Source organism: Argentina silus (assembly GCF_951799395.1).
Source record: "Argentina silus genome assembly, chromosome: 20".
NCBI classification, from domain to species: domain Eukaryota; kingdom Metazoa; phylum Chordata; class Actinopteri; order Argentiniformes; family Argentinidae; genus Argentina; species Argentina silus.
The window spans coordinates 3,270,432-3,282,931 of record NC_139674.1 but is presented as its reverse complement, the minus strand read 5'-3'; the positions used below and the strand labels follow the sequence as shown (position 1 = coordinate 3,282,931).

The following is a 12,500-nucleotide window of genomic DNA, read 5'->3' as shown; positions in this document are numbered from 1 at the left end:
TGCTTTCTGTAGCGACGCTAGGCTAGGCTAGGCTACGCAACGCCCGTCCAGACAGAGGCTGCCTCGGCTTTCTCAGAGACCTGACACAGAGCGCCACTGACAGATGCTCTAAACAGGACTAATATAAGCGCTCTCAAACGATTAGCCCAGTCCAAAACCCCATGAATATGGAGCCGCGCGACTCTGCGTGATCAAACGCCAGGCTGTAACTTGGGGCGCCAAGCAGAGAGGAGAAGGAGAAGGAACCCTGCTGAGATAGGAAGTGTCTTGAAAGACGAGAGTGGCGGGGAATGCAAGACACACACACACACACACACACACATACACATACGCACGCGCACACACACACACACACACACAAAGCAGGCATTGCTCTCAGAGATAAGCTTGCGTAGAAGGAAGAACACAGTCAGGTTCAATGACAAACAAGCCCGTTGGCCCAGAGAGACTTTCTAATGTCAAACAATATGATCAAAAATGGATTTCTGTTTGGCGTGTGGCGGTTCACCAAGCCCTCGGTTAGGTTCATACCTCGGTTTTTGGGTCACGGTTCGGTTCATACGTCGGTTTTTGGGTCTTGGTTGGTTCTACCTCGGTTCAAACAGAAAAAAAAGGAGAAAAAAATTGCTAAATTTCGTTATATCAGACCTAAGGGCTCCTGTGACTCTCATACTCTCCTACTTCTGTGTATGGCCCTATAAAATCTCTCTATAAAATCTCTCTATAAAATCTGTTTTATTTTTCCCCAATTTCGTATTTATTCATTTCTTCCGTTTTTCACTCAAAATGACACTTGGAATATTAAAAGAAGACAACAATTGATATTATGGATATTTTTTCAGTGAAAGTGCTGGTGGTGCTTCTGGACAAATAAATGGATCATCATTTACTGCTAAACATCTACTGCAACATTTGCAAATAACTGTGAATACGATTTCCGGGGTGCCCGTAAAACCCCTCAGACCATTACACCACTAATTCCCATCATATGTTTTGTTAGTCTCCAAGGGGACGGTTGCTGTTGTCGACGTCGTTGTGTTGGAACATGATGGATGATTTCTCCGTCGTAGACAAAGAGAGTGATATTTCATTATGGTCGTATATTTAGCATTTCGCAAAGCGCTCATTGCTCTTCTCTCAAGCCTCCAGTTGAGTTTCGGCACGTGTACTAGCCTTGTCCCATTGACTGTGATCAGGCCTGCTGTGTGTGTGTGTGTGTGTGTGTGTGTGTGTGTGTGTGTGAATTGAGCGGTCAGTGGGGTGTATCGCGACTGTGAGTGGTTAATGAGTATCGGTTTGTTCGTATCTCCCATCGCGAGGCCTCAGAGCCAAGCTGCTGATTTTAATTGCAGGCCTGATTAATGTTCCTTATTTGCTCTAACGAGTTGTTAAGTGATTGCCTCGGCATGGCCATTGACATTCTGAGGTTTTTCCCACTCTCTTTCTCCTCTCCTGCTCCATTTTCTCCCCCTCTCATCTCTCTCTCCTCTCCTCTCTCTCTGGTTGAGTTCCCCATTGACCCAGGTCTAGACAAATGCTCCGGTCTGGGAACAGTGCACACAATCATCAAGTGTAATAAAAAACAAATATATATTCTGGGAACTGAAAAGAAGACTCGAGTTTGAGCTTCGGCTTTGTCTTTCTCTTGATCTCTCCGGGAAAGAAATGAGGACATGTTCGAATTAGTTTTTCTTTTGCCTCAGACCCTATTTGTTCTATTAGACCTGCTGTACATGTATTTATTCCCTTCAGCTTGTGGGTTTTGAAATCTTTGTTCTGAGGTGTGTTTGTCGGGGTGAGGGCAGAGAGCAGTAACACTGTTTGACACGTCTCCTCGCTGCAAGATGATAAAAGACAGCAACGAATCAATGACTCACCTTCATCTGAAGAACGCTACATCTTATTTTGGAGCGACTCCACAGATTTTCTCATCATTCCCGATAAAATGCAATAGAGCCTGGGAGTGATTCAGAGAAATTGTCCTGTCAAAAAGTAATTCATTTTCTATGAATAATCATGGTTATTGAATATTTTTAGATTAAGTTAATTACTCGACTATAAAAAGCCATAAATTGAATTTCGCCACAGACTCTCGTGCGATGTGGGGGAAAAAATGGCTCTTTTGTCATTTCGGCGCCGGTTGAAGAGCACGTTCCGCTTGACCTGAAGCAATTGGGGTGCAATTGAAACGGTCGTCTTTTCCGGAGACTCTGCCGAGTGGGCGCCTGTTCTCCGGTTGTGTCAGTGTCACCCGCTCGTCCGTGCGAATGTATTTGCGACAACACACGAGTGCTCATCACATATTTATCCACTAACATCCTCTCCGACTGCTGTTTAATTGTCTGTTCGCGATGCTTAATGTCTCCCCATTACTGCACTGTCTAATGATTTCCCTGAGACTGCAGATTACCACAAAATTAATTTCTTAATGGACTGATCTTCCCTCATATTTCACACTCTGGAAACTTTCTCTTCACTCTTAATAGCAGCTCATCTAGAATGATTACTCTCTCTCTCTCTCTCTTCCTCACACACACACACACACACACACACACACACACACACACACACACACACACACACACATGCACATGCATACACACACGCGCATGCATACACACGCATGCATACACACACACACACACACACACACATGCATACACACACGCGCATGCATACACACGCATGCATACACACACACACACACACACATGCATGCATACACACACACACACACATACACACACTCATGCATACACACACACACACACACACACACACACACACACACAAACACACTGTCTCCCTGTCCTAAGCAGAAGGCACCGGCATTAGAGAAGAATGAGATGTTCTTGTTGTGAGTTATTCCCATTGTCTCGCACAGAGAGAGCCTTCTGATGTCACACGTCTATTTAGGCCAAGTTCTGCCGGGGTCGGTCTAATTTACATGTTTTATTTACACCATAGCTCCTGCCATGTATCACACGGGAGTGTGCGGGGAGAGCATTCCTATGTCAGGCCTATACCGAAGCCCAGTTACTGTACTGCGTACTCGGGCCTGTCTAACATCTGAGATGATTTATTTACGCCTCCCCCCTCCTCTGCCGTCCCTCCCCCGCGTGTGATAGTGCGGACCGAGATGGCGGACCTCTGAGTGCAGCGACAACAGAGGCATCTCTCCCTCCCTCTCTCTCTCTCTCTCTCTCTCTCCGACGCTGCCGCGCTGGAACATTACCATGGTTACGTGAGCGCGGAGCAGCGATGCGGGCTGAAGTGTGATGGCTGTCAGGTGCGAACTGTGTGGGTTGATCTGTATTCTTATACGCAGCCTACAGTCCAGGGGAGTGGAGGTAATTGGGATCCCTGTAAGCTGTTGCTCAAGCCAGCAGCTGCCCACCGCGGTGTTCACACACAACCTAAAACACATCACACAGCACAGGACGGATATCGCAGACAAGAATAACTCCAGCACATTAGGTACGGCGTGGGCCAGCCACGGTCGCATGACCCCGCGCCGGCGCCTGAGGTAGCTGACGTCTGTCGTTAGTTGTGAAGACGCCACTTGAGTGATGTAATCGCATTCCATTTGATGTTCATTGTTCCCAGATGTTGCCCTATATAGGTTTGTACAACTTTGGGTTACGTTGTTATTGAATATTGTACGTTGTAGACACAGACACACACACACACACATTCGCACGCACACACACACATTCGCACGCACACACACACATTCGCACACACACACATTCACATGCACACACAATCGCACGCACACACAATCGCACGCACACACACACACATGTTACCACAGCCACCCACCCTATGTTCATCACTTTCAGGTTAATATTTCCATATATAACAGATGGATCCACACCTCGCCACCCTTCCAGTGTAATTAGGCTTCTAGCACTCATTGTCTGTCTGATGTGTTAGAACCACAAGTTTGCCAAGTCTGACTCCCTTATTAATTATCCACAGTTTCAATTACACCTCTGTGGAATCTGTTTAATGTTCATTAATCAACACCAGGTTGGAGGATGTTATCATTGTAATTGGTCTGTGTTGGTAAGATCTGATTTATTACATTGAGATTATGATTGTCACGCCGGTATAGGCGGTAGTTGTCGTAGGTCTTTCTGATCGCCATGCTGGTGGGCAGTAAGGCTGGAGTCCTAATTTGAGATCCGCGATCATCACTAGAATCACCAGACACCCCCCCCCCCCCCCCCCCCCCCCGTTGACATCAATAAAAGATCAGAATCTGAATTATTTTATTTGGCCAGGTATGTTTGCACATAGAGGAAATTGGCTCGGTGAGGTTGGTGCATGGGACGTATAAAACCATATCAAAAGGATTTCGGCGAATGTCAGAGCTACGCACTCTGATTTCTTGTTAGGATACCAGCCTATGGGTTCTTTTGGCTTTTTAGAGACAGAATTTGGTGACCTATAATTAGGTGAATGTTGAGCACATATTTTTTTTTTTTTTTCTACACTGACATCATGGTTGTATCAGATGAGTGAAACATCGTCTCCACGCCAATGATACGGTGAGCCGTGAGGCACATAATTATGATGATTAATGACTATTTCAACGTTCTTGTCCTTAACCGGAATCAGGTACATTCGTTTGATCCAGATTCATCCATACAGATAAGTTTTCTATTACATCACTTGAATATGTTACATCATACATCATCACATTAATTGTGGCGCGTATTGCCCAGGGCAGATGGCATGGGTGGCACAATCTGGAGATGTAACCCAGCCCTTGTGCCAAGTGCCAACCACACAGCTGGCGGCGCCCACTTGTCCTGCACAACCTGCCAACTCGCCAGGACAAACAGGAAATCAGCCTCGGGCAGACAGGAAGCTGTGTTAGAGGCCAGTAGGAAGCCACTCACTAGATATACAGCATGGGAGAGGAGGATTAAAGATAGGCTCCTAGAACAGACAGACAGACAGACAGACGGACAGACAGACAGACAGACGGACGGACGGACGGACACACACACACACACACTGATTACAATTCGATGGTTATTAGGGCTGTCGAAGTGAACGCGTTAATTCCTGCGATTAAAAAACGAGCATTTTTTTTGGTACCATATTGTACCAAAGCACCACAGTTTTCTTTTCGCTGAGCGAAACTATGCAACCATGGAGAAGGACAGGCAAACAGGACGAGCCTCGTGGCTTTTAGCCGAGGGCTTTTTCACAGCCTCTCTCTAACTTTGAGATGATCAGCATCAGCAAGGATCACACAATCGCCGGTCAGTTCTCACAGCGGATGATTTGTAGATCAGTGATTCTGCGCAGCGCCTTGTTCAAACTGAATTAGCCCCCCCGGTCAATCAGAAACACAGGGGACTTGCTATTCTATTTGAATATGTGTTGTTGTTGTTGTTGTTGTTGTTGCTCTCACCTGAGAAGACCCATGCATCCCACCCCCATCGTGGACAGCAGCTTGTCATGTTGAATGGATACAGGGGAGTAGATACAAGTCAGGCCATTTTTGAATCTGTTTTTGTCATTTAACTGAACTGTATTTAACAAGTTTCAGAGACACAGAGACTTTGATTACACCTGGCTGGATTCTTATTGGCTGAGAGGATGCTGTTAAACGCTCATCTGATACAGATCATGTTGTGTTCTCTCCCTGTTCCGTGACGCCTACAACCCAACGTCAAGATTTCTTTACGACGAGAACTTTTTTAAATTAGGTCTTCATTTGACCAACCCCCCCCCCCCCCCCAAAAAAAATATGAAAATAAAAAATGATTCATTCGTGATCAATCACGGCAAACCTTGCGCTCGACTTGATTTAATCGAACTTGGCGTTTGACAGCCCGAATGGTGATGAACGATCTGGCTGAAGATAACCCTCGCTGCCGGGGATGAGGTGCTAATGAGTCACAAACAGTTGCGTTTTATTTCCTCTTAAATTCCTCAAACCAGTACTGGCTCTACCAGTACATCCTGGTGTCATCTCCTTTGGCATGTGATGTTTTTTTGAGGCTTAATGTTCAATGAAGAGGTACGTTGTCCCATGCTAATCCCCCAGTGTGGTGGTGGTGGTGGTGGTGGTGGTGGTGGTGGTGGTGGTATACACTCCAACTTCTATTTCTGGGGATGCTGAAGTACTTGGTTTTTACCAGGAAGAGATCTCATCCCTCTGTCTGTGATCTGAAGAGAAAAGGTTGAATCCAGATGATCAGAAGGCCCAAGGGATCTCTCTCTCTCTCTCTCTCTCTCTCTCTGTCTCTCTCTCTCTCTCTCTCTCTCTCTCTCTCTGTGTGTGTGTGTGTGTGTGTCTGTGTGTAGTGGTACTGATATTTGGCAGCCTTGGACATGTATCTAACAGTAGGCAGCCTGCAAATTGCAAATTGCAAATAAAAAAAGCCAAGCAGCTATTATAAGATATTGATCCATGCCAGCTGTTGTGAAAAGCTTAGCTTTGTGGAAAAGACGGTGCTACCTGTATCCATAGCGATCTCGAAGATGTTTGTTATATTCTGGCTTCTATTGATGGAATGCTGTTTGTGTGTGCGTGCGGGTGTGTGCGTCTATGTGTATGCCTGTGTATTATTTGGAACCAGGATAAAGCTTTAACTCACTTCTCCCATGGCCTGGTTCCTGCCCCTGTGGTGTGTCTGATGCTCACTAGCCATGTCACCTTGCTTCTGTGGAGGCTGCCTGGTCACAGCCGATGGCTTCTCTCCCACCGATGCGTTCAGACAGATGGCGTGATGCTGCCATAGACAATATATGTGTGTGTGTTTGCTCATATGTGTGTGTGTGTGTGTGTGTGCGTGCGTGCACATGCTCTTATTCGAGCAGTACACCCTGGGACCTTCCGCCACAGAGACAGGTGCAGTCAGTGTAACCTGTGTCTGCTCTGACGACTCACCTCCTTGTTCAGTGCTGTGGGACACCATGAACCCAAATACATTCATTCATTACCACACGCTCCTGTTACCACGCCTGACCCACTTCTTCCAGTGTTTGAGCATGGCTGTAATGACAGTGTGACGTGTGTGTGGGGGGGGGGGGGGGGTCTCCTTACGGGAAAATGCCGACTCTGACCCCCCCTTTTTAAAATGGTTCGGGTTAGGTTAGGGTTATAGTTATGGTTCCGGTTAGGGTAAAGGGTAGGGTCGTCCCTTCTACCGTCCCTTGCCCCAGGTCCAGGATCAGATGAACATGTAATAACATGTAATAACCTTAACCATTGGAGCATTGAACCCTATCTGACTCTGGATCAGTTCTTATGGGCAAACCTGTATTTCCTCATGACAGCAGCAGTGAGTGGGTTGAGTGGTGCTCCCGGTGACGTGTTTCAGTAATGGAGGGAGGGGAGGGAAGGGAGGGAGGGAGTCAGGGAGGGAGGGATGGATAGAGACGGGGCTGAATTAACTAGGGGAGGGAACACTGCAGGTGACTCAGCTCCTCTCCATCACAGAGGCAAACATGTTTGTTTGACTACCTACACTGGTGTGTGTCTGTGTGTGTTTGTGCGTGTGTGTCTGTGTGTGTTTGTTATGTATTTGTGTTTGTAGTGGTACTGATATTTGGCACCCTTGAACATGTATCTGACAGTAGGCAGCCCATTTTAACAGTGCCGCAGTTCCTCCAGTGACCACAGGGGGAGCTGTTGGTTTGTGGTACCAGGTCTAGCCATTGTGTAGAAGAGCCAGATGACTCTCTCCCCGGGTTGATTATCTTTCCTGTGTCCTTGTTGTTTTGTCTCAACCCCTGGACTTGTATAGGCATAGATCTCACAGGATCAGACGAGGGACCGGGGGGAGTTGGGCATTAGAGAGACCTAAAAAGCTCCCCTGTCTCACTCTCTCTCTCACAGCAGGATGAAGTTGCCTCCAGGCGCTGAACTCAAATCAGTTTGAGCATATTCCTCTCATAGTGTTTTAGGTTAGCCTAGCTAGCATATCCCCCTATTGTTTGAGGTTAGCATAACATATCTCCCCTATTGTTTGAGTTTAGCATAACATATCTCCCCTATTGTTTGAGTTTAGCATAACATATCTCCCCTAATGTTTGAGGTTAGCATAGCATATTCCCCCTAATGTTTGAGGTTAGTATAGCATATCCCCCCCTATTGTTTGAGGTTAGCACAACATATCCCCCCTAATGTTTAAGATTTTCATTTGGGGCGGGCACACGCTGATCCTAGATCTGTGCCTGAGGGCAGCTTCGGCCTCTAAGCCTCTCCTCACCGCACCTGAACAATGTTAAACTGACAGTTGATATCTAGGGAGTGCCTGTTGCTATTAAGGCGCTCTAAGAAAAATAAGTTACCTGTTCTGGCTTCACAAATCCTTCTCGCTCCTCTCCCGGCTGATTACTGCCTGTCTTCATCCGTTTGACTCCTCTATCTCTCCTCTCCTCTCCTCTCCTCTCCTCTCCTCCACACCTGAGGACCTGACTCCTGCTCTCCTCTTTGCTGCTGTCTGTCAGAGAAGACATTGACGAGAGGCGTGGGGGGTTGTGGCACACACACACACACACACACACACACACACACACACGTGCGCGCACACACACGCACACATACGCACACGCACGTAGGTACACACACACACACACATACGTAGGTACACACACACACACACATAGGTAGGCACACACACTTACAAGGGTTAGCTCTGTTATTACAGAGGCTCACTGGTTCACTTTGAAGAGCGGGCTAGCTTTCATTGCTTTCTTGGCCCTGGCCCCTTGCCAGCCCCCCCAGCCCCCTCAGCCCCCAGCCCCCAGCCCTCAGCCCTCTAACTGAGCATGCTCCATACAACCCTTCAGTGTTCTGTCTGTGTTGCCAAGGAGACGAAGCCAGGCTGGCAGGTCCGACGTAAGAGAGAGAGTGTGTGTGTGTGTGTGTGTGTGTGTGAAGTTTTCCTCTCAAGGTTCTCATCTCAAAACACGCCCGCACGCACGCACGCGCGCACCTGACTGTGTGATCTCACAGACATGGGCGTGAGAGGAGGACTTCGTGGAGAGAGAGAGAGAGAGAGAGAGAAAGAGCCTACGGCGATTAATCAGAAGCGAGCCTCATCCTCCTCGAGGGCCGACACCCCGGGGTTGCCAGGAGCATGTCAAACCCCCGCCGCCCTCCCACACTTTACCTGGCCTCTACACGCGCTCCACACGCTGAACTTGATTAATCTGATTACACACGCTAATTATCCCATCCGAGGTCCATCCGTTATAATTGACACACACGCGGTCTAAACGAGGCGGGGGCAGCGAACTCCAGCTGACATGGCGAGCGGCCTTTATTAGGAGACGGACACGGAATGTTCTAGAGTGCCCGCCGGCGTGTCGTGGAAGTTTGCCGGAAGGCGGAGAACTCGAAACAGCTTCCCCCCCCTCCTGAAGAAAAAACTGAGCCGAGATCAGTGTGTAAAGGGAGGCTCTGGTTGTATGGGTCTGTCTACTCACCGAGCTCTTTATTAGGAACAATCTGCAGGAATCGCGTGATGCAATCATGTCATCACGGACCAGAATCTCAAAGGAATGCTTCCAACGTCTTTGGATTGAATTGAGAACCGAGGCTGTTTTGAGAGCACTGTTTTGAGGCCCTACCCAGTATAAGTATAGTGTTCCTAATAAAGTGTTCAGTGAGTGTATCCTAGTATTACAATTTATGTGTATAAATACCATTTGTTTTATACGGTGTACGAAGAGCTATAGGGCCCTTAACAAGCTCATGAATGGCCCAGTGTAAAGCCCGTCAACAAACGGAAAAAAACGGATAATAGGATGACTCAAACGGATAATAGGATGAAAATTGTCACGGCAGTGCCGAAAACGGCAAAATTGCAACTCAGCAGACTCCTCGCGTTAGCCGATGCAGGACGCGGTCACCGGGCTCCAGAGCACAGCTAGCCGGCAGGACTGAGCCAGTACGTCACGTCCTCTTCTGCCCCCTACGGCTACAGTATGACTGCCACGAAAGTGTTATTCGGGCGAGGCTGGCGGAGGTAGAAATCGGAGGACGGGGCTCGTTGGGATGCACGGAACGGACTGAGGAACGGTATCAAACGATTACAGTGATCCCCACGCCCTCGACGTGTTCGATACCGTTCCTCATTCCGTCCCGTGCATTACAACCCTGAGCCCCGTCCTCCGATTTCCTACCTCCGCCAGCCTCCCCTGGACTCTAGTTGTACTGCCTGCTGTATCTAAACAGCGTGTGTTCTGTCCTGCAAGTACAGAGTTCTCCGGTAGTGTGACAGTTGTATCCTGTCTGTGAATGGTTATGGAGCGGGGCTGTTAGAGAACCCCCCCATGAAGCGCTGTGAAGACCATCTGCACCATCGCACTTCATTATGGAGAGAGTGGATACTCAGGCTCCACTCAAGAGCCTCCTTACCATCTCCCCCTCCCTCCCTCCCTCTCTCTCCTCCCTCCCTCCCTCTCTCTCTCTTTCTTTCTTTCTCTTTCTTTCTCCCTCTCTCCCCTCTCTCTCTCTCTCTCTCCTCTCTCTCTCTCTCTCTTTCTTTCTTTCTTTCTCCCTCTCTCCCCTCTCTCTCTCTCTCTGTAGAGCACTTAGAAGGCCCCTGCTGTGTTGTTTGGTCCAACTCACTCACTCTCTCTTTCCCTCCCTCCCTCCCTCCCTCTCTCTCATTTCCTTTTGCAGAGGAAGAGGTGGAAAATTTCGATGTTTCCAGCTTGCAGGAGGAAGCGCTGCGGAACATCGAGGCTGACAGCTTCTGGTGCATGAGCAAGCTGCTGGACGGCATTCAGGTAACATGGATTCCCCTTCTGCAGCCCGTGCACAGGCCTGATTAAATTCATTCTGTGTGTGATGTGTGTGTGTGTGTGTGTGTGTGTGTGATGTGTGTGTGTGTGATGTGTGTGTGTGTGATGTGTGCGTGTGTGTGATGTGCGTGTGTGTGTGTGCATGTGTGTGTGTGCGTGCGCGTGCAGGTGTGTGTGTCTCTGGCTTGTGTGTTGCATTCATGTGGATTCTCTAAAGCAGGGTCCGCGTATTTCAAGTGTGTGCGTGTGTGCGTGCGTGCGTGCGTGCGTGTGTGAGTGAGTATGGGAGAGTAATTCTGGCAGAGTTGAGCTAAAGCTCAAGTGTAAAAAAAGCTCAAGCGTGAGAGAGAGCATGTGTGTTTATGTGTGTTTATGTGCGTGTGTGTGTGTGTGCGTGCGTGTGTGCACATCTAGCCCCGTTCTCTCTCCCTCTCTCTCGCCGTCTATCCAAACAGAGCGCCATCAATATTCTAACTCCGTACCGCACGGTAGCTAAAAGCACCGTCTCTTTACCCAGCAGCCCCAGCGGCGGCGGCGGCGGCAGCGGCAGACGTGGGTATCACCTGGGGAACTGTCCCGCCCCCTCCTCACTTTGTCTCTAATTGATTTACGGCCACGGCAACAGACGAGCGGCTTTGCTCTACCTTGATGTTACCAGGCCCCAGACACACACACACACACACACACGCACACACACACACACACACACACACGCACACACGCACACACACACACAGGGGTGGGTAGACAGTTGGAGCAGGTAGGTGTTTGGCGGGGTTGGTGAACACAGACAGCACACACGGTGGTGTGTATTCATAGTGCGGTTGCCACTGCTACACACAAAGCCAGCAACGGTTCCCAAGTGGCATCTACCGCGCTTTTCTCCTGTGGGTTTTGTTTTGAATGTTTTTTTTTCTTCCCCTTTTCTTTTCTTAGCGATGCAATGCTGTGTAATTACACCAGGGTGCTTTTGAAGTGCAGCTGAAGAGGATTTAACTTATTTCCCATGGCTCCTCTTTCTTTCTTTCTTTCTTTCTCTCTCTCTCTCTCTGTCTCTCTCTACCTCTGTCTCTACCTCTCCCTTTCTCCTTCTTTTCTCCCTCCCTAACTCCTTCTGGCACGCACACACACGCACGCACACACACACACACACACACACACACACACACACACACACACACACAACACCACACCACTCCAGATGACGTGTTTTCTCTCAGAAGGCGTTTGTATTCAGTGAATCACCTCTTAGGCTGTCGATTAAAATGCACTCCGTGCCCCACAGACACACACACACACACACACACACACACACACACACACACTCAACCTTTTTGTGCCGTTTTGTCTCTAATTACCGCAGTCATTTGTGTGTGTACAAAGCTGAATCGCACAGGCGCTAATGATTTTTCTCCAGTCATTGTTTTTCTTCGCAACTTCACAGCACTCACAGATTTAGCAGGGAACATCCGCGCGTCTGCGCCCGTCGGCGTGTCCGCGTGCGTGCGTGCGTACGTGCGTCTGTGTATGCGAAGCACATGCATTAAACAGCGACTGCGGTGTAACATAACAAGCATCCCCTTTACATTCACACCCTGAGAGAAAAACCGACGCATTCCCAAACGACTCGGAACTCGACAACTCAGAGCGGTAATTATGGATTCCAGACAGCATTACGGCTCGAAGTAAACACGCTCGTTGTCGTGAATGCCAAACAG

The 12,500-nt window shown here is 48.5% G+C and overlaps 1 protein-coding gene across 1 annotated transcript in view; it reads left to right on the top strand.

Moving 5' to 3' along the window:
• tbc1d22a (TBC1 domain family, member 22a) overlaps positions 1-12,500 on the top strand; it is a 99,163-nt gene that overhangs the window by 34,201 nt on the left and 52,462 nt on the right. The window contains exon 11 of the mRNA XM_083691838.1: positions 10,661-10,767. Within this exon, the coding sequence (XP_083547964.1) occupies positions 10,661-10,767 (107 nt within the window). The remainder of the gene's footprint in view (positions 1-10,660; positions 10,768-12,500) is intronic.